The following is a 24,219-nucleotide window of genomic DNA, read 5'->3' on the forward strand; positions in this document are numbered from 1 at the left end:
TATTAAGTACAGTGATTTTCAGATTTGAATGAAAACGTATAGAAAAATAGTCAGTCGCTTTAACTACGCCACCAAGACTTAACTCTTAATGTCGCTAGTTAACACACTCAATGCATTTTTTATCAACACATCCCATAATTTCTAAAATATCAGCCTCTACCAAATGGTTGATATGTCGGTTTATGGTAAAAGTATCGTAATTAACACATATACTATGAAAAAATCTGAAAATAATAAATGTGAGACCAATTTATTTTTTTAAAAAAACAGGAAAATAAAACATTTTTGAATACTAAATCATCTTTATTTTTTAAGGTATGCCATAAAATATTTCAGATTCTCATTTAACATGTTTTCCTGTTTTTGTTTTTACAATAAAACCAAAATCAAGTGTAGTAGTGCAACAGGATTTTGTATGTTTGATTTTTGTAAACCAACTTTAACCAACCATTACTTTAACAGTCATGATAACTATTTGGTAGAGCGGACATTCAAAGGGTTAAAGCAAGTCATATCACTCGGTGGCCATCTTTAAAACACCTCTCTGGCATTATGCTCGGGTATTCTGTCTAAATGGGGAAACATCAAATTTTCTAAATTGTTTGCCAAGCTTATCACATCATATATTTGGTATCACCAATTAAATTAAGCATAACAATCGTCTTATAATTCAAATCAAACTAAATCAGCATTTTTTCAGGTTGTCCAATATAATGTGCATGTGCATTCGAAAGAAACGAGATCACAACACCAACCGCATTTATGGCCGTGTTACACATTATCATCCTCTGAATAATGATCGTCTGATCGCGCTGGTCTTCTGAAGTAATCCACAACTTAGTCATGATGGTGAATCTCCTCCAGAAATGACAGAGACTCTTTGTTTACATATTTGTGTGCATTTGAGTAGTTGCTGTCATGTGATGTACATTTGACTGTACCTCACATTCATTTCATACATATTACAAAATCAAAAAACTTTTGTTTTCAAATGCACTCGGTTCATTTAAAAGCACAGATTTCAAGCTTTATTTGTATTTAATTCTTATGTCTGTGGAGCAGGTATTTGCTGAGATTTCAGTGTGTTTGTTGATCACAAAAACTATCGTAAAAGCACACATCTGGTCTGAGCTTCTCCCGCGGAGAAACTACAGTCTATAACGATCAATGATTGGCTTCTGCACTAGTAGGCGGGGCTTCATTCACCATTTTGACCATTACACTTTTCCCCATTCAAAATTCACTCCTTGTGTATTTTATAGTCTTTGGAATAATATTGAAAAAAATGTTTTGTTGAGAGGAAAATATGCATATTTTTAAGAATGAATCTCTCCAGTGTTCACACTCTGTTCAAAGACTTTACCTCTGTCTTCCATAAAGCTCAATTGGAATAATTTATTTATTCATTAATTTATTTTTGCTGATTAAATTTGTATTGATTTTACATGCGAGTGGTCACAGCATCTTTAAAATTTTCTATCCAATAAACAAAACAAGATCCACTCCTCAACCCCAACCCCAGCCCACCCAGAAAAACACTCACCCCACCCTTCAGCGCTGCCAAAGTCCATGCCATCCCACTAATAGCATTCCAATCAAGACAAATAACTAACAGAAAATATATACATGCACATAAACATAAGATACACATATCTTAAACACAAACATAATAAACACAGGGTATATTTACAGTCTATAATATTATAGAAAATAATAAACATATACATGTATGTATATAGGAATGATTCATTCATTAATTTTATTTTCGGCTTAGTCCCTTTATTAATCAGGAGTCGCCACAGCGGAATGAACCGCCAACTTATCCAGCATATGTTTAAGCAGCGGATGCCCTTTCAGCCGCAACCCAACACTGGGAAATACCCATAAATTCTTGCATTCACACCCATACACTATGGCTAATTTAACTTACCCAATTCACCTATAGCGCATGTCTTTGGACAGTGAGGGGAAATCGGAGCACCCGGAGAAAACCAACGCCATCACAGGGAGAACATGCAAACTCCACACAGAAATGCCAACTGACCAAGTCGGGGCTCGAACCAGCGACCTCTTGATGTGAGGCATTGTGCTACCCATTGTGCCACCGTGACGCCCTATATAGGAAACATTTATCATACAATTTGAATTGAAAATCATTTAAAAACATTTTATAATAATACTTTTAAAAATATTTATGCTGTTAATTTAAGTATATATTTTACAGACGGCATGTTAATGATTTGATTTTGCTTTATGTATGGAGATACAGCCAGTTCTGTTATTTGGGGAATAACATGTTGTCTTAGGGATGACGTAGTGTAATCTTATTTGTCTTTCTCTATTTTCTCAGTATGCATTCATTTATTACAACAATATAGCCACATATATATTACAGAAATAGTGTAAAGATGTATTGGATGATAGTTTGTTTTTAAAATAAGAGTATTGCGCGTTCTTGCATTATCACTACTGATTTATTCAATTTACTGTCACTTCTGAAAGGTTAAACAATTATATAATAATTCTCTGCCATCATGGTGACGCAGTGGGAAGCACAATTGCCTCACTGCAAGAAGGCCGCTGGTTCGAGCCTCGGCTAGGTCAGTTGGCGTTTCTGTGTGGAGTTTTCATGTTCTCCTTGTGTTCACTTGGGTTTCCTATATCACCTAGCGGTAGCATATATAGTGGGAACAGAAAGGGACCAAGAACTGAGCCTTGTGGTACCCCACAGTGAACTTTTGATCTGTATGATGCCTCTTCTTCTGATACAAATTGACAACGTTCAGATACAGTAGATAAGACCTGAACCAGGCCAATGCAGTTCCTGTAATACAAACATAATTTTTAAGCCTGTCAAGGAGAATATTATGATCGATTGTATCAAATGCAGCACTGAGGACCAATAACACTAAGAGAGAAATGCAACCACGATTGGATGACAGAAGGAAGTCATTTGTACCCAGGGGCATAGCAACCGGGGAGGACGGGGGGATCCGTCCCCCTCACTTTTAGAGACAGACCATTTAGAAACAGGTGATTAATAATTATATGAATATATGATCTCACACAATCCACCCCCCCCCCCCCCCCACACACACTTTTAAAACGTCCGCTATGCCCCTGTTTGTAACTCTTAGGAGTGCTGTTTCTATGCTATGAAATCCTCTAAATTCAGATTGAAAATTTTTATAAATTTAGTATTTTTTTTTTTTTTTGTAGAAAGGAACATAGTTAAGCAGATATGACTATTCGAGTATCGAGAAGAAACGGCAGGTTTGAAATGGGTCTACAATTAGAATAATAAAGGGACTAAGCCGAAAAGAAAATGAAAGAATGATAATTCTCTGTTTCTGTGTTTATTTTTTGCCTTGTCACTTTGGATTTGAGTAGCTTTAAGAAGTGTTTGTATTCAAACAAACTAACTTGATTTGCTTGTTAAGCTTCAATCATGCCAAAGACACAATGTTTCAATTCAATGCGAGTTTATTTTTATAATGCTTTTCAAAAGATCTGTTGTTCCAAAGCAGCTTTACAAATGAAGCGTGTTATTATATAACAATCAATCAGAGTAAAAAGTTAGGGTGTGAGTACAGCTGTCAAGCATATACAAAAGTTAATCTGCACCGTACAATACAATGCACAATTCCAGCTGATGAACAATCAAAACTTTTACAGCCAACCGCAATCCACTCTGCTTGAGGATTTGAAGGATGACGTAATCGCTGATGATAAACACAATGTCGTCATGCAATGCTGTGAATTCTAACACTGCAATATTTTTTTATTTTGCGATATACACTCACCACTTTATTAGATACACCTGTCCAACTGCTAGTTAACGCACATTTCTAATCAGCCAATCACATGGCAGCAACTCCTTTAAGTAAAGACGATCTGCTCCAGTTCAAACCGAGCATCAGAATGGCGAAGAACGGGGATTTAAGTGATTTTGAACGTGGCATGGTTGTTGGTGCCAGACAGGCTGGTCTGAATATTTCAGAAACTGCTGATCTACTGGGATTTTCACACACAACCATCTCGAGCAGCAGAAACCCACAACGGGTGCCACTCCTGTCAGCTAAGAACAGGAAACTGAGGTTACAATTCGCACAGGCTCACCACTTGCCTGGTTTGATGAGTCTTGATTTCTGCTGCAACATTCGGATGGTAGGGTCAGAATTTAGCATCAACAACATGAAAGCATGGATCCATCCTGCCTTGTAGCAATGGTTTAGGCTTGTGGTGGTGGTGTAATAGTGTGGGGGACATTTTCTTGGCACACTTTGGACCCATTAGTACCAATTGAGCATCGTATCAACACCACAGCCTACCTGAGTATTGTTGCTGACCATGTCCTTCCCCTGATCACCACAGTGTACCCATCTTCTGATGGCTTTTTTCCGGGCTGGCCCACCCAATCAGGAGCTTGGCCCACTTTGGCCCCACATCAGATAACTTTTTTTTTGCGATGTGTTTCATAACTGAGAAAGCAGCATACATATGGTGTGACCGTGAGCTTTAAAGATATGTTTTGGCAAGCCAGGCTCATTCACAATCTTGATTAAAGTGCGTTTTAATAAAGCTGCATTAGATGAAAGAGAACCTAATTCAGCATAGATCGCAGATTTCTGTGCGCATCACGCATCTCAGTGCGCATTACCAAACGCACTTCCCTTTTATATAATTTCATGCAGTCGTAATTCATACAATAGAAAGTCCTAAAGAAAGCAAACAGTTCAGCAGCACTGAGTAGGATAATCGGGAGATGTACTTGGCCCACTTCTCACGGAAAGAGCAAATATAAGTTCACTATCTGTGAACGACGTACAGAAACGGACAAATCACAGGTAGTTTCAGTAGTGAAGTTAGTGCAAAGTGCAACATACAAAATTCAAACACGTGTGCAAAGCACTTCATTGCAGTTTGTCAAAAATATCAATATTTCAATAAATAAGCACACATAATCTTGCTTTCACTTTGTTCTGTGTCCCTCACCTGCATTAACAATATCAAGATGTTAGTCACTGAACTAATATCAATATTACTGATTCGATTAATTAAATAAGACAGCCGTGTGAAGTGCTGTCGATTGCCGATTTTTTTCCCTTTAAATCTCTCAGTTATTATGTGATCTCCCTCAGTTTTTGTACTTTATAGCTAACAAGGGAAAAACGTCAAAAACATACGCACGTCTTAAACGGCTACTGTTTACTGTTGTGCTTAATGGTTGTACAATGCAACATTGAAAATTCAGGATTCAATAATGTATATTGAATAAATATTGAGAATTCAAGATGTTTCAGACAGAAGGTCGATGCACCAACACAATCTCATGGCAATTCGAAACTTTTTGATTTAGTGGCTAATTCGTATGAATTCGTACGATCTAATTCTAAGTACATTTTTTTTGTACGATTTGCTCATCCCCCAATGAGGGTTGGGTTTAGGGGTGGGGTTAGATGCCGCGCCTCCTTTTTAAAATCGTACAATTTCGTACGACTGAACTCTACGACTCTTACGACTAGCCGCTAAACTGACAAAACGTAAAATACTTACGTTTTCTCGTGAGATCAGGCTGGACGCACACACATAGAGCGCTATGATAAAGCATGTTAGGCCATATGTGCGTCGATTAAAACATATTTATACGATTTATGCAAAAAAAAGGCTGAAAAATATTTTTCATAGGCTATAAATGGTAATTTATTTGCTATATACAACTAACAAGTAGGCTAATATGCAAAAATGTGTTATTCAAAAATGTGATATTAAAAAAATACTAATTTCCATATTGGCTCAGGTGCATTAAACAATAATTAATAATAATATTAAGATTTTTAAAAAATCACAATTTTTTTTAAAAACCACAATCGAAAATGGTATCGATTGTTGATATTTTTTTCAAGGTATCATCTCGAATTTGGAAACTCCTGCATTGTGATAACACTAGTTACAGTTATTGTAAAGATTATTATATGCATCAAAAGCAATATGGGTGATTCTGTTGCATGTATAGTTGACATTTCAAAAAGTTAAGGAATAAAACTCTTTCAAAACAGCAATTATTTACAGTATCTTATTCAAAACATATTTAATTTTTATAATTCAGCTTTTGCCTAAGATAAGTAATTAAATGTTTTACTTTTAGAGAAATAAACAGTTTTTTATATTGTTTGTGAACTCTGTTATGGATGAATTTAGTAATGTGTAGAAATGACAATAAATTATAGCAAGAAAAATTCTTATGGGTACTAAATTGTAACTGAATTGACCGTAACAATAATATAAACTTTTTTGGTCCACCTGGAAGATCACTTGGCCCACCCTAAAGTTACAAGCTGGAGCCGGGACTGGATTAGGTCACACACAAATGATACAATTTCCTATATCTGAATGCTTTTAAAATCATTATACAATTACAGGCATGTGCAAATGATAAATTACAATACAAACTCAACATTGCATATCCTTCGATGTGACTCACATTGTGATATTAATGCTGAAACGATATATTGCGCAGCCCTGTTGTGAATGCTAATACAGTAATCATAGTTATCTTTATAGCAGTCATTCTTGGTGTGAACAGCCCTTTAAATCTACAGTGAGCAAATGAAGAAACCCACTGTCTGCACTGAGTGTGTGGCCTTCACGACAGGTGTTGCTCACTGACTGACCTCTTCATCCGTGTGTTAAAGTGCAGAGCCTCACACAGCAAACCACTAAGGAAAGTGCCTGCCATAAAAATACCAAAGATATCATTTCACTATCTCATATGAGGTATAGGCGATGTGAACCTTGACCTGCTCCTTTCCTGGCCTCAAAAATAAGTCGATTTAACAGTAGTTAATGGATTTATAACTGCTTAGGTAGAAAAGTCATAAAGTAATTCGAGCAAAAAGGGGAGGGATCGGGAAAAGCAGGGCGTGGATATAGCCTACACACCAAAAGCGGGTGGGAGATGAATGGGTAACCCTGAAATCCCGAAGAAGCTGGAAGACTGAGCGACCACCAGCTTAAGAAGTGCACGAGAAAAAAAGTGCGTGACAACTTATAATGCTTACGTGCGCGAATATGGCGCATTTAATTTAGTGTCTATGAGGCGCACACGCGCGAAACAAAACAAAACGGAATGTCTTTCTAAATGTATAACAAACCTGTTATTTTGCATCCAAAACGGCATGATTCCTCCGTTTAACGTGTTATTTCTCGGACACTCATGGGATGTTGGACAACAAGTCTCGACTTCGGACACCTGAAAGCGCACTCCAAGGTGTCCGTGTTTTTTACCATGATCCTTGTGTTCACTTATTTATTCTACTGCCTCACTGGATGCTGCGAGTCCATACCGAGTCCGCTTTACGTCCATCAGAGTTTCCGAAGCAAACTTTTCCCCAAGGAAGGGAAGAAGCTCCAGGCGGACGCGCGCGTGAACGGCTCGTTTCCCGATCAGGACGCGGAAGAGGAGACGCGATTGAGAGGCTCGGGTTATGACATTTACAGCAATCTTTCTGTGTCGAACAACTTTGGCACCAAAGAGTTTCCCCAGGCGATTATTATCGGCGTGAAAAAGGGAGGAACGCGCGCGCTTCTGGAGTTCCTGCGCGTGCATCCTGATGTGAGAGCCGTGGGAGCAGAGCCGCACTTCTTCGACAGGTTCTACGACAAGGGTCTGCAGTGGTACAGGTGGGTCGTCTTTTAACAATTGCATATGTTATGTGTTACTCTAGCTATATTTGGATTCAGTTCACGTTTATTAGTATGGCGCTTTTCGCAATAATTATTGTTAATGTATTACAATCAATTAAAATCAGAAAAGTTAAGGTTGTTAGTTACCATAACTTTAACTAATTAACTAATTGCTTTTATCAGTTAAAGTTATTATAATCATAGTTATGCAGTTATATAGTAGGTGATGGTGTTCATGTTCAGTAAAGTCTATTTGTGCATTAGGTGTACAGTTGAAGTCAGAATTATTAGCGCCCCTGAATTATTAGCCCGCCTGAACTATTAGCCCCCCTTTTTATTTTTCCCCAATTTATGTTTAACGGAGAGATTTTTTTTCAACACATTTCTAAACATAATAGATTTAATAACTCATTTCTAATAACTGATTTATTTTATCTTTGCCATGATGACAGTAAATAATAATTGACTAGATATTTTTCAAGACACTTAAAGTGGCAATTAAAGGCTTAACTAGGTTAATTAGGTTAGGCAGGTTAGGTCAGTCAGGCAAGTTATTGTATAACGATGGTTTGTTCTGTAGACTATCAGAAAAAATATGTAGCTCAAAGGGGCTAATAATTTTGACCATAAAATGGTTTTAAAAAAATTAAAACCAGCTTTTATTCTTGCTGAAATAAATTAATAAGACTTTCACCAGAAGAAAAAAATATTATCAGACACACTGTGGAAATTTCCTTGCTCTGTTAAACATCATTTGAGAAATATTTAAAAAAGAAAAAAAAAATTCAAAGCGGGCTAATAATTCTGACTTTAACTGTATGTGTTGCAAAGGCATGGGCTGGTATAATATTCTGACAGTATGTTAACCTTGGATAAAAATATCACGGTATTACACTATTGTGATTACGTCTCTAAAATGTATTCTTTTTAAACGTCTGGGTAAAAAAAACATCCACCTTCCCCTTTGAACTCTATTTTATTTTGAGAAATATTTTAAACATTTTGGAACTTGTCAGGCTACATAATTCAAATTAATCATTGACTACTGGTGTCTTTGTTTCAAAAACAGATTTCCTTACCATTTAAAACGGCATCTTTGGATATCTGTTCTTCTGGAGATACTGTTGTGCTAAAAACAAACAAACAAAAGCTTAGGAACGGTATAGCAGAAAATTTGTCGAGTTTAAAATCTTGACTTTTCCCAACCGCGGTATACCTTGAAAACGGTTATCGTCCTATGTCTAGTGAAGCAGGCAATGTTCCTAACACTTCTCTCAACATTATAGACATATGTTCTTCCAGTAATGTTAGTAAAATGTTGGTTGTGAGGTTCAAATACTGTATTTTAGTGACATTTTAAGGGACATTCTACCAGAAATGTACATTTTCACTTATAAAAAACGTGACAGGGCATAACTTAAGCTTGTCGATCTCAAAAAATAATACAAAAACATGCATAAAATCATACTATTCAATGATTGGATGCAACCTTGATCACCGTCAGCTTCTCCTCCATCAAATGATGTCACTTCTGAGTCATAGCTTAAAGGTGTCTTGCACACATTTTTGTTCAATTTAATGCAAATGTGACAGGACTGTCCAAAGCATGAGGACAATTGTTAATGTATTTGTATTTTTGTATCATTTATTTGTAGAATTTATTTATAATTTTACGTTTTTAATCAATTATGGACTATGGAAATCAATGGGTGACAGCAATCAGAATTCTGCAAAATATCTTCTTTAGTTTCCAACAGAAGAAAGAAACTCCTAAAGGTCTAAAACCACATGGAGGAGAATAAATAATGAGACAATTAAACATTTTTGGTGAACAATTTCTTGAATGGAAGCATGAGCTAAACATATTTTTGTTAGCAGGATTATCAGATTGACTAAACCTGACAGCATGATGATATTATAAGACCATGAATGATTATGGCTCTAATCACATGACTTGTTGCATAAACATTTAAAGGGATAGTTCACGCAAAAGTTTAAATAAATTCTGATTCTTTCTCAGTCTATCTTGTTATTTTTTTCGCTAACACTTTAGTTTAAGTAACAGTTCACTTCATTTATTACTGGCTTATAACCTTCCTATTATCAAGATATTAACTGTTTATTAGCACTTATAATCTTATTTTACATCCCTAATCCCAATACCTAAACCCAACTACTATCTTTTAATAAGCAGCCAATTAGTAGTTTATTGAGCTGAAAGTCTTAGTTAATAGTTTGTCAAAAGCATGAGTTGTACATTAAAATAAATTGTGACCTTTTTTATCGTCTAGGAAGCCGCAACAGCTCACATTATGTGGCAGGAGTGTTCACTCTAAACTGTCATGAATGCAGTCTGCCAGTCAGGGCTGTTGAAAGGTTAATTAGAGGTTTCTTGCACTGACACATCACTTCATTAGACCTAAATGTTTCATCAAGAGAATGGAATCAATTTAGTTTTGCCTGAATATGCTTTTTTAAAACAGACAGGTGTCCACAGGGGAAACGTTTTAAATTCACTGAAATATTGTGTTGTGTGTCCTAAACCATTTTCAACAGTCTAAGTAAAGCTACCCAATTGGGCCAACATCCATCCAATCATCTGCAATCTATCTTTATAACATCAGGGAATGAAAATTATAACATTTACACAGTTCCTCATGATAATAACAGAGCAGTATATCCTTTTACATTATCTTCCATTCATACTAAAACTATTTACAAAAGTAAGGGCGAGTAGACATATTTATAAATAGGCATGACACTTAAGGTTTCATAACTGAAATGCATTAGGTTGAAAAAAAAAGTTATAGTCAATCAATTTGGACAAAAATATACTATATAATACATATACTTTTAACCTGTGATTTTTCTAAAAAAATAAATAAAATAAATAAAGGAAAAAATAAATATTATGTTAAAAAAGTGTATACAACAAGAATTTTCTTGTTTTGACATTAAATTATGTTGCTAAAAATAATTACATTAGATTTTTTTAATTTCCATTGAGCTAACCAGGCCATTAGGAATAATCATTAGTGTTTAGCTCTGTATAAGTCTAAAATTTCATTTATAATTGTCTTAAAAGTATCTTAAAAGTTTTAAATTTGACTTGATGAACCTGCAGAAGCCCTGTGAAAACTGTGAATGTCTTTGCGTTTGCCGTTTATTTAAAGAGAAACAACAGAAGTGAGCTTTTTTGCAGATATTTAAACAAACATTCCAAAAAAATTCTTTATTTTTTTTTACAGTCATGGCAATGTAGAGCCATTTTTGGTCCTATACAACCCTTTAAAACAACATTTATAAGAACTGGTTATTGCATATTGAACATATTAATGATCCAAATAACAAATTTTCCACATTAAAGATTCCTATTGTGGAATGGAAAGTGTTCATTGATGTTAAACATTATTTAAGGACATCAAAGAACAAAGAATTCAACAGTGTGCTTTTTAGTTCTTGACATGCTGTATCTAATAAAGACCCCTTGAATTTATTTTGCGCCTTAATACTTTTACACTGTGCATTAAAGGAAGTTTTATAGGAGCTCTGAAATGCAGAAATAAGTTTTATTGTTTTACCATATAGACTTTAATAATGAAAGGTTACCTATTGATGGTTCTATGAGTAAACGTTAGCATCCATGGAAACTTTTCATTCCACAGCAGGTTCTTTATAATAGATAAATCTTTTTTAGATCATTAAAATGTCTTTTTTACTCTTAGAAATTGGTGTTTTTTAATAGAGTTGTTCTTTTACAGGGTCTTTGTGGAACCAAATAGTTCTTAAACAGCATTACTGCTATGTTTCCATCCAAAAATGTGAATTAAATTTATGCGCAAAACTGGATTATTGCATAAAAGACGTGCAAATAAAGCAGCATTTCCCTCTAATGAGTCAAAAAGAACAAAGTCATCACTTCCTGATTAACTGGCGCCAAATATCAATAGTAAAAATGAAATTTACTGCAGTCAGAGAAGCTGTGTGAAACTTATCTTTATTTAATAAATGACTTGTGCCTCAGAAGACAATGCAGACACGCAGTGAACGCGTGGTGGCATTTTCTGGAGGTAATTAATAATATAATAACAATAATACTGAAACGGTTTAAGCATTTTAGAATGACCAAAACAACATTTCCGATGTTTCACAATGTGCTCAGCCTGATGGTTTGTCCATTCACACACATTTTCATCATCACATGATCTCTTATAACAAAATCACATTCCATCTTAGTTTATGTGCATCTTTTCTTATCGAATGAAAAGTTTGACCTACTCAGTTATGCGCATATGTTTTTTATGTGCATTTTCAAAACGTATGTGCATCCAAAATGCGCTTAAATAGGTGGGTGGAAACATAGTTACTGTCATTTTAAAGATTTTTGCTGCTTGTTCAAACTACTTTTTCAAAATGAGCTGAAACAACACTTTTTTTGAGACATTTTTTTTTCGCAGTGATGCCACAGAAGAACCATTTTTCATTCTATAGAAACCTCTCAAACAACATTTCTTATAAAAACTGGTTATTGCATAAAGTATGAAGAACATTTCAATGATCCAAATAACCTTTTTCAACATTAAAGATCCCTATTGTGGAATGGAAAGTTTCCATTGATGTTAAACTTTTTTAGGGACATCAAAGAGCAAAGAATTCAACAGCGTGCTTTTTAGTTTTTCATCCTAATAAGATATCTAATAAAAATAATGGTAACACTTTATTTTGATGGTCTATTTGAGTATTAGTAGACTGTCTGCTTAATATCTGTTGATACTGTTTCTTCAACAGGTATTTAACTGACTATAAGAAACTTTGCAAGTACATGTCAATTTACACTAACCCTAACTCCAACCCTAACAGTCTGCTTAATGAGAATTAGTTGGCATGTACAGTAAATGCAATGTGACTTAATTCAACAAACAGACCATCAAAATAAAGTGTGACCAAAATAATAACTAATAATAAAGACCTTATGAATTTCTTTTAGCATTTTAGTACTTTTTATACTTATTAAGCAGCTCTGAAAAGTAAAAATTTAGATTTTTGTCTTTTCAAATTACAGGTTACCCATTGACATTGATAGTTCCAGGAATAATCTTTAACATCCATAGAAACTTTTCATTCCACTGCAGGTTCTTTATAATAGATCAAACATTTTTAGATCATTGAAATGTTTTTTACACTAATAAAATGTTTATATATATATATATATATATAGAGAGAGAGAGAGAGAGAGAGAGGGGGGGGGGGGGGTATTTGGGAAAACAAATGGTTCTTAAATTCAATTCGATTAATCTTTATTTCTATAGCACTTTTACAATGTAGATTGTGTCAAAGCAGCTTAACATAGAAGTTCTAGTAAACTGAAACGGTGTCAGTCCAGTTTTCAGAGTTGAAGTTCAGTTTAGTTCAGTTCAGTGTGGTTACATTTTCACTGCTGAAAGTCCAAACACTGACGAGCAAATCCATCGATGTGCAGCTCCACAAGCCCCAAACCAAGCCAGTGGCGATTGTAAAAGGCATTACTGAAACTTTTTTAAGAGTGTAAACACAGCAGTGTACTAACAAGCACTCCTTAGCAACCAACTCCCCCTACAAATAACTTATCTCTCATATTTTCTTCTGTTGTGCTTCCTTTAATATCTTGTTTTTTACAGTTTAATATTGTTGTATTTTTTTTAAGTGTCTGTCTCTATAATCAGCCCTGTGATTCTGATTCTTGGAAACTGCAATCTTCTTTAATCCAGCTTAGCCACTTTAAATAAGAGTGGTAATTAAGTCAGCCACCACATGTTTTATCTCACAGCAGAGCAGTTTTATCACAGACGCTGTAATTTACAACATGAGACAGCAGCTGAAGACCTCCTGAAATGGATAAATAGCTGTGGAAAAAAAATTAAGAGACTACTTGAAAATGTTCAGTTTCTATAGATTTATATCATGGATTTGAGTAAAGTGTTAATATTAATGTATTTTTGGTTTGTTTAAGGGTCTATTTGCATATAAATAGAGTTGTCAATTCCTACCCTTAAACAGAAAATGGAAATGAATGAAAAAAATAGGGTTGAGGTTGGCAATTCAGAATTATTTCATCAAATATTAATTTCTTAATTTCAAAAATTGGTAATGGGTTTAATTTTTTGTTTCTGAAACCATAAAGTGATTTAAAAATGTTGCTAAACACAAAAGAAGGTGTTTGGAAAAAGTTTGGAAACCTGCAGCCATTGACTTTCATAGTATTTGTACTATGGAAGTCAATGGTTACAGGTTTTCAGCATTCTTCAAAATATCTTCTTTTGTGTTCAACGTGAAGAAAGAAACTCATAAAGGTTTGCAACCACTTGAGGGTAAATAAATAACGAGTGAATTCTCATTTTTTGGGTGAACTATCGCTTTAAAAGAGATCAGAAGCAGTTATGCATATGTCTGCGTGATCTGAAATTGATTGTTCCTCCCTTTAAAAGCCACCCGGTTCATTAATATCAGCTGTCAATAATCTGCCCGGTTTAAAGCTGTGTCTCATCGGCAGGACGTTCAGGCCTCTGCCAATAAAAGCACTGCCGATTGACTCTCATCTCCATGTCCTCCAATTACAAATCAGACAAATGGGAATTACATGGCGAGGAAATCTTTAAGTCAAGTCAAGTCAAGTTGAGCTCTATTGTCATTCCTCTACATGTGTGCACATATATTTGTCAGTAAACATAATCGTAGATACAAACACAATAGTGGACATACTGTAAGAGCAGTTTTTAAACCTTTACATGATTAACAAATTGGAGCGGTAGTATAGAGATATTTAGTGATTGTTAGAAAGTGTCTGGCACATAGAAAGATGAAAGAGTGTATTTTCTACAGGTGGTTTGTCAAGCCCGCTCACCTGTATGAGGAACACTTCAGAAATGCCCGTTATTTTTTTTTTTCTAGAGATATTTAATGATTGTAAGACACTGGCTATGGTTCCATCCACCTATTTTTTATGCGCATAAAAATATTGGGTGATGGAAATGGCAAGATGCGCATACATTTTTAATATTTTATTATTATATTATATTATTTGAGGTTATTATATTAATATTATTATTATTATTATTATTATTATTATTATTATTATTATTATTATTATTATTATTATTATTATTATTATTATTATTATTATTATTATTTTATTAAGCCTTGGAGTAACAATAGAGGACCAAGTAAACTTCTCTGACCACATTTCTAGAACTGCTCGATCTTGCAGATTCGCACTCTATAACATCAGAAAGGTCCGACCCTTCCTATCTGAACATGCAGCTCAACTCATTGTTCAAGCTCTTGTTCTCTCCAAACTGGATTATTGCAACTCTCTACTAGCCGGGCTTCCAGCTAATTCTATCAAACCTCTTCAGCTGCTTCAGAACGCAGCAGCACGAGTGGTCTTTGATGAACCCAAAAGAGCACATGTCACTCCGCTACTCACCCGTTTGCACTGGCTGCCAGTTGCTGCTCGCATCAAATTCATAGCTCTGATGTTTGCTTACAAAGCGACCTCTGGCTTTGCTCCTTCTTATCTGCTCTCACTTCTGCAGATTTATGTGCCCTCCAGAAACTTGCGTTCTGTGAATGAACGTCGCCTCGTTGTTCCATCCCAAAGAGGGAAGAAATCACTTTCCCGAACTCTCGCATTTAATCCGCCCAGTTGTTGGAATGAACTCTCTAACTACATCAGAACAGCAGAGTCACTTGCTGTCTTCAAAAAACGACTAAAAACTCAACTATTTAGTCTCCACTTTCCTTCCTAATCTGTAACTGCCTCTCTGGCTATACCACTAACCTCTCTCTCAAAAAAAAAACAAAAAAACTTTACTAATGCTTTGCTTCTTAGACTTTTACACACCTGAAACTTGTCTATAGCACTTGTACACTGCTGCTCTTATAGTTGTGTAAATTGCTTCCTTGTCCTCATTTGTAAGTCGCTTTGGATAAAAGCGTCTGCTAAATGACTAAATGTAAATGTAATAATTACCTCAAGTTTGTCAAAAGTATCTGTGCTATGAATCACACACCTTCAAACACCACCACGTGTTCATTGTGCGTCAGCATATATTTCTAAGGTTCAAGTCATTTATTAACTAAAGAAATAATTCACGCAGCTTCTCCGACCGCAGCAAATTCTGTTTTTGCTGTTGATATTTGGCACCAGTTAATCAGGATTTGACAACTTGCTCTTATTGACTCATTGGATGGAAACGCTACTTTATTCGCACGTCTTTTATGCGATAATCCAATTTAGCGCATAAATTTAATTCACATTTCTGGATGGAAACACAGCTAGTGCCTGATGCACAGAGAGAAAAAAGAGGGTGTTTTCTACAGGTGGTTTGTCAAGCCCACTCACCTGTGTGTGGCGCACTCAGAAATGCACAATGTTTTTTGAAAGGCCTGTGAAGTATTTAAAAACAGATATAGATCCTTGAAAGTGCATGAATTTAAAGTTTATGCTATTATTTCAACGCTGTTATTTCAACAAAAAAACTAAGAAATTCTTCAATTTAAAAATCTTGTACATTGACTATGACAAATAATGCATTTTATCAATACTTCAGAAACTGCCTTTGCATATAGACCATTTCAATGTTGTCATGTCATTGGTCCATGAACATTTCCTGCGTGTTATCAAACTATTTTATAACTGTAACTAGAGGCAGTTCAATCATAACTTAATGTTAAACAGCTATCATAACATTTATCAATATGTGGCTCTATTTGGGTTCTCAGAAGCTATAGAAATTAAAAATGTAATACGTTGGGACCATTGGTTTTGTTTACATCCCTCAAAATGGTCTATTACCAGTATTGAACTAATTATATTAAAGTTCTTTGAATGTGACTTACAGTATGTAAATATTCAGTGTAAGTGAAATGTTAGGTACAGGAAGGACTTTCATGCTACTATATAGGCTGGGGTGTGAAATACAAAGGTGCTTGATTTAAAATTATTAGTGATTTTAAAAATCCTTGAAACTCCTTGAATTTGGTGTCCATGAAAGAGTGGGAACCCTGTTTTAGGAAAGTGTCTGGTGCGTTTTTTCTACATGTGGTTTGTCAACCCCACTCACCTGCATGAGACACACTCAGAAATGCACAATGTTTTTGTCTAGAGATATAATTTTAAAAAAAGTGTTGGATGCATAGAGAGATGAAAGTTTGTGTTTTTCTACAGGTGGTTTGTCAAGCCCACTCACCTGCATGAGGCACACTTCAGAAATGCACAATGTTTTTCTAGAGATATTTATAGTGATTGTAAGAAAGTGTCTGGTGCATAGAGAGATTAAAGAGTGTGTGTGTTTCTACAGGTGGTTTGTCTAGCCCACTCACCTGCATGAGGCACACTCAGAAATACACAATGTTTTTCTAGAGATATTTATAGTGATTGTAAGAAAGGTTCTGGTGCATAGAGAGAGGAAAGAGAGTGTTTTTTGCAAGTGGTTTGTCAAGCCCTCTCACCTGCATGAGGCACACTCAGAAATACACAATGTTTTTTAAGAGATATTTAGTTATTTTAGGAAAGTGTCTGATGTATAGGGATGAAAGAGTGTGTTTCAGGTGGTTTGTAAAGCCCACTTACCTGCATGAGGCACACTTCAGAAATGCGCAATGATTTTTTGGTCTAGAGATAGAGTGTGTAGTGAGTAGTCGCGTTCCAATGAGCTAGTCAGGGCCAATCGCATTTCCACAGTCACTTCCGGGGCCTGATCTTGGTAAAGCAGGCCTGGTAAAGATGGTGTGCCGCCATTTTACTAGTTTTCTGATCGCACACTAGTTGGCAACATGCGCCAAAAACAAATACAAGGAAAAGAAAAAACATAGCCACTGGTCAGTTTAAGATATTCCATAAAACACCTTATGGGCTAGGGTTTTTTATGTCTTATGTTTTCATTTTAAATTTAAGGGTGTTGCATAAAACAATAAAGGAGTTTTATTTAATAAGTGATAGTTCTTTGCTGCATCCTCCTTGATGTTTTAATAATGCATAATAATCTTTATCCACATTAAAAGTGTAAGAAAGTGTCTACTGCATAGTGAGATGAAAGAGAGTGTTTTCTACAGGTGGTTTGTCAAGCTCACTCACCTGTGTGAGGCACACTCAGAAATGCACAATTTTTGTTTTTCGAGAGATATGTAGTGATTTTAAGAAAGTGGCTGATATATAAAAATATTAAAGAGTGTGTGTGTGTTTCTACAGGTGGTTTGTAACTCTACTCACCTGTGTGAGGCACACCAGAAATGCACAATGTTTATTTCTAGAGATATTTAGTGATAGTAAGAAAGCATCTGGTGCATAGAGAGATTAAAGAGTGTGTGTGTTTCTACGGGTGGTTTGTTAACTCTACTCACCTGCATGAGGCACACTCAGAAATACACAATGTTTTTTGTTTTTTTGGGGGTAATGTAGTTATTTTAGGAAAGTGTCTGATGTTTAGAGATGAAAGAGTGTGTTACAGGTGGTTTGTCAAGCCCACTCACCTGCATAAGGCACACTTCAGAAAATGTGCAATGATTTTTTGGTCCAGAGACAGAGTGTGTAGTGAGTAGTCGCATTCCACTAAGCGAGTCAGGGCCAGTCGCATTTCCACAGTCACTTCCGGGGCCTGATCTTGATAAAGCAGGTCTGGTAAAGATGGTGTGCCGCCATTTTACTAGATTTCTGATCGCACAATAGTTGGCAACATGCGCCAAAAAACAAATATAAGGGAAAGAAAAAACATAGCCACTGGTCAGTTTAAGATATTCCATAAAACATCTTATAGCCTAGGTTTTTTATGTCTGATGTTTTCATTTTAAATTTAAGGGTGTTGCATAAAATAATAAAGGAGTTTTAATTTAATAAATGATAGTTCTTTGCTGCATCCTCCTTGAGGTTTTAATAATGAATAATAATCTTTAACCACATTAAAGGGCACCTATGGTAAAAAAAATCTACTTTTCAAGCTGTTTAGACAGACATATGTGCATGTATGGTGTAAAGACTGTCATATTAGGGTGATATAAGCACACCCAGTGCTTTTTTTTCAATTTAACAACATAAAAAACGGTGGATCAATTGGAGCTGTTTTCAAATCGACCGCTACTTGACGTAGGATAGCGGTCCCCCCGCCCACCAATATTGATTGACAGGCGCGTCATCATATCCTCAGTTTGTTGATTCACGTCCGCCATTTTCAGCGTGAGTCGAAGCAATATCACTAAAGGAACACGCTAGCTCTACTTTTAGATGCAAGGCTCATTGAGCTCAACACAAGAGCAATATTCTCCACATTATCGCTCTAATCGGAATTATTGGTTGTATCTCTAGGTAGGTTTGCAAACATGTGTACTTCTCATTGAGTCTACCTTATACTTCAGCTGTTTGCATTTCTCGCGATCCCAGAAGCTCCCTGTGATCTTAACTAGCATGCGTTTTAGAATTCTAAACAAAGGTTTCTATCAGTGTACACTCAAGTCGACGGCTGGGCGCCGCGGACCGCTGCAGAAACCTATGTTTAGAATTCAAAAATGCGTGGCGCGACAATTCGGGACACTTCATGTTTCTGCCACGCCACAGAGAGTGTCTGGTAAGCCATGTCGCGGCTTCGAGCGGCGCATTCGGTGCCTCAGTCAAAGTTAATTCAGTGTGCGTGGTTATTAGTTTCTGTGTACAAGCTCGGCACTTGAAACTAGCACACAGTTGGCTGTAAAACTGTACAAAGACACAAATGATTTTGTACTCTCTGCTTGGTCTGTGTCAGAGTCGTACATGTACGACTGATTGCTGAACCTTTCACTCCGGCTCCTTCTCTGTCTGCCTGTCAGACTCTGTTGCAAATGCAGAGCGGGTGAGCTCATGGCCCCGCCCCCTTGTTACGTTGGCGGGAAGCCGAAACTAATTTACATGTGAAGCAACACACCCCTAAATCAGCGAACTGTGGACACGCCCCCAACATGACACTTTTTAACACATTATAAAAAAAAAATCTGAATTGTGTTTTAAACTGAACCTAAACTGGCACACTCAGAAGAACCATAATATTAATATTAAATCATAAAAAAGAGGTAAACTATGGGCCCTTTAAAGTGTAAGAAAGTGTCTGCTGCATAGAGAGATGAAAGAGAGTGTTTTCTATAGGTGGTTTGTTAAGCCCACTCACCTGTGTGAGGCACACTCAGACATGCACAAGGCATTTTTTACAGAGATATTTAGGGATTGTGAGAAAGCGTCTTGTTGTGTATAGAGAAATGAAAGGGATATTAATAATTAAAGGAATATTCCACATTAAAATGACTATTCTGTGACTTTTTACTCAACACAAGAGGCGTATGTGGGATGTATTGGTTTTGGAGTGACGTTTCAAATGATGACAGAGTTTTCATTATGGGCTGAAATATTCCTTTAATAATCATAGACGCGTCCGTTTGAGGTTAGTGTGATGATTTCTCTCCTCCTCGCTCAGTTGTTCGGTGTGTGTGTGCTGACAGGCTTGTGTAAACAGACTGGCCATGGACGGCTTTTTGTGAAGTATAATTCAATATCAGCCTTGTGTGTGCAGATGTGTGATGACAGCTGAGCTATTGTGAATAATAATGCCAGCTGGAAACTCAGCGCTCTGTCACATCAGCACTGAACACACACACTCATGCGCACTTACAGTACAAGCTCTGGAAGTGACCAGGTGCTCTTTACTGTACTGTTTGTCAAATATCGCGCATTGTGATTGATACATTGTAGCCTGTATATGCATTGTGTATACACTATATAGTGAATTATTTTATTTTTATTAATGTATTTTATATTTTTCTAGCGTGAATACTTTTCTAGTACACAATATATGGATTGTACACTCACCGGCCACTTTATTAGGTACACCTTACTAGTACTTGGTGGCATAGATTCAACAAGGTACTGGAAATATTCTGGAGATTTTGCTCTATATTGATATGATAGCATCACGCAGTTGCTGCAGATTTGTCAGCTGCACATCCATGATGTGAATCTCCTGTTCCACCACATCCCAAAGGTGCTCTATTGGATTGAGCTCTGGTGACTGTGGAGGCCATTTGAGTACAGTGAACTCATTGTCATGTTCAAGAAACCAATCTGAGATGATTCGCACTTTATGACATGGCGCAATATCCTGCTGGAAGTAGCCATCACAAGATTGGGTACACTGTGGTCATAAAGGGATGAACATGGTCAGCAACAATACTCAGGTAGGCTGTAGTGTTGACACTATGCTCAATTGGTGCTAATGGGTCCAAAGTGTGCCAAAAAAACATCCCCCACACAATTACACTACCACCAGCAGCCTGAACCGTTGATACAAGGCAGGATGGATCCATGCTTTCATGTTGTTTATTCCAAATTCTGACCCTACCATCTGAATGTCGCAGCAGAAATCAAGATTCAACAGACCAGGCAGCGTTTTTCCAGTCTTCTATTGTCCAATTTTGGTAAACCTGTGCGAATTGTAGTCTCAGTTTCCTGTTCTTAGCTGACAGGACTGGCACCCGGTGTGGTCTTCTGCTGCTGTAGCCCATCCACTTCAAGGTTGGACCTGATGTGTGTTCAGTGATGCTCTACTGCAGATCTTGGCTGTAACGAGTGGTTATTTGAGTTACTGTTGCCTTTCTATCAGCTGGAACCAGTCTGGCCATTCTCCTCTGACCTCTAGCATCAACAAGGCATTTGCACTCACAGAACTGCCGCTCACTGGATATTTTCTCTTTTTTGGACCATTCTCTGTAAACCCTAGAGATGGTTGTGCATTAAAATCCCAGTAGATCAGCATTTTCTAAAATACTCAGACCAGCCCGTCTGACACCAACAATCATGCCACATTCAAAGTCACTTAAATCAGCTTTCTTCCCCATTCTGATGCTCAATTTGAACTGCAGCAGATCGTCTGATCAGAAATTTGTGTTATCGAGCAGTTAGACAGGTGGACCATAATAAAGTGGCAGGTGAGTGTAGATTTAGGTGTAAATTCCAAAGAATAAGTGTGCGTGTATGTGTGCGTGTGTGTGTGCGTGTGTGCGTGCGTGCGTGTGCGAGCGTGTGTGTGTCTGTGTGTGTAAATTAGGTTTATTTTAATAATCTACTACAGGATGATTTTTCTAAACATATTTAATTTTATTCATAAAAAATACAAAAAGTTGTCCTGCATAAGTTATGTAATATTTGTAAATGAGTTCTCTGATATTATAAAATGGTTCTATTAATATCAATAATATTCTAAAGGTGTTAAAAACAGGCTTAATATTATTTGAAACTGATTAAAACCATTTCAATTAATTCAAAATAGTATTGTAAACTATTAATGACACATTTAGGATAATCAGGGTGATAATTCATTTATGCACTGCATAATTTATACAAAAACCTGAAATCTCGCTCTATAAAATGTATTTAATTATTATTATTATTATTGTTATGTTTTTTAATTGGCTCAGTGGTTAGCATCATCGCCTCACAGCAAAAAGGTCACTGGTTCGAGTCCCGGCTGGGTCAGTTGGCATTTCTGTGTGGAGATTGCATGTTCTCCCTGTGTTGGCGTGGGCTTCCTCTGCGTGCTCCGGTTTCCCCCACAGTCCAAACACATGCGCTATAGGTGAACTGAATAAATTGGCCATAATGTATGAGAGTGTGATGTATTGCATGTGAGAGTGTGTATGGGTGTTTCCCAGTACTGCATTGCAGCTGGAAGGGTGTCCGCTGTGTAAAACATATGCAGAATAAGTTGGCGGTTCATTCCACTGCGGTGACCCCTGATGTATAAAGGAACTAAGCTGAAGTAAAATGAATGAATAATTGTTGATGAATTAGTACGCTGTGATTAAGATGTGCATGTTGTTTAATTGCGTAGCTCCCCCACTCCTGCAGGTTACCTGACTCCGGCAGCACCTTTTCACGACTCCATAAATCACCCTGTGGAATAAAAGTCAGCTCCCAATCAATGATGTGCTGCTTATCGATTCCTCCTTAACCAACTTTAGTGCACTTAGGCATGGAGACGGTTAATTAACCTGTGCATATTCAATCTTGTTGACGAAGTGCTGCTGCCTCTTTCAGCTCTTGACGTTCTTTATGATGCTCAGAGGTGCTCGGCTGTAAAGGTTTATGTTTTAAGACCTGTGTTTTGAGATAATGCTTGCTTTTTGTCTTGGGTTTATCACCTCGTTGGCTTGTGGAGTGTTGTGTAACATAGAAGGCTCTTAGAAGTCTGTAGAGAGATTTTTAAATGACTGATACTGATTCCTAAAGCAAGAGTAGATTTTCAGAGAAAGTGTCAATAATTTATTTATTTGTTTATATATTTTTAAATGACTGAGTTTTATTCTTAAAGTAAGAGTAATAAAGTAAGAGATTTTGATACCTATGGCAAGTGTAGATTTTCAGAGAAAGTTTCTATCATGTATTTATTTGTTTACATATTTGTTTATATATTTTTAAATGACTCATTTCAATCATTAAAGCAAGAGTAGACTTTCAGAGAAAGTGTAAATAATTTATTCATTTGTTTACCTTTATATAATTTTTAAATTTATTTATATAGATTGTTTACTTTTTACCCAATATTTGGCTTAGACAGAACTAGTGTTTTTACACAGGAATGTATTTTAAACAGTTTATTTATATTATATTATTATTAATTTTCATGATTTATATTATTTTAGAACAAGTGTTTAATTTTTACTTATTTATTATTTATATTATTTATATTTGTTGCTTATATTGTTTATATGTATTGTTTATATTATTTATATTTATTGTTTTTATTTATTTTTCTATTATTTATATTTATTCTTTATATTTATTATTTATATTATTTTAGAACAAGTGTTTCATTTTACTCAATATCTGTTGTTCAATTATTATATTTATATTTATTATTTTTATTTTTGTTTATATTATTTATATTTATTGTTTATATAATTTATATTTATTCTTTACATTTTTCTTTATATTATTTATATTTATTGTTTATATTATTTATTTTTATTTTTTATATTATTTATATTTATTCTTTATATTGTTCTTTATATTATTTATATTTATTCTTTATATTATTTATATTTATTGTTTATATTGTTCTTTATATTATTTATATTTATTCTTTATATTGTTCTTTATATTATTTATATTTGTTCTTTATATGATTTATATTTATTCTTTATATGGTTCTTTATATTATTTATATTTATTGTTTATATTATTTATTTTTATTTTTTATATTATTTATATTTATTATTTATATTATTTATATTTATTGTATATATAATTTATATTTATTCTTTATATTTTTCTGTATATTATTTATATTTATTATTTATATTTATTGTTTTTATTTTTTGTTTATATTATTTTAGAACAAGTAAAGTGTTTAATTTCTACTGAATATTGTTTATATAATTTATATTTAATGTCTATGTTATTTTTAGAAGTTAAATGTATCATTTTTACTGAATATTTATTTGTCTGTTTGTGGGTTATTATTTTGTTTAAAAGTTATTACA

At 35.3% G+C, this 24,219-nt stretch overlaps 1 protein-coding gene across 1 annotated transcript in view; it reads left to right on the top strand.

The window, feature by feature from the left end:
• The first annotated feature begins 6,939 nt into the window (after positions 1 to 6,939).
• si:dkey-121b10.7 (heparan sulfate glucosamine 3-O-sulfotransferase 6) overlaps positions 6,940 to 24,219 on the top strand; it is a 36,786-nt gene continuing 19,506 nt past the window's right edge. The window contains exon 1 of the mRNA XM_056456494.1: positions 6,940 to 7,683. Coding sequence (XP_056312469.1) covers positions 7,217 to 7,683 — 467 coding nt within the window. The 5' untranslated portion in view covers positions 6,940 to 7,216. The remainder of the gene's footprint in view (positions 7,684 to 24,219) is intronic.

The sequence above is a fragment of the Danio aesculapii genome, chromosome 1 (assembly GCF_903798145.1).
Source record: "Danio aesculapii chromosome 1, fDanAes4.1, whole genome shotgun sequence".
Taxonomy (NCBI): domain Eukaryota; kingdom Metazoa; phylum Chordata; class Actinopteri; order Cypriniformes; family Danionidae; genus Danio; species Danio aesculapii.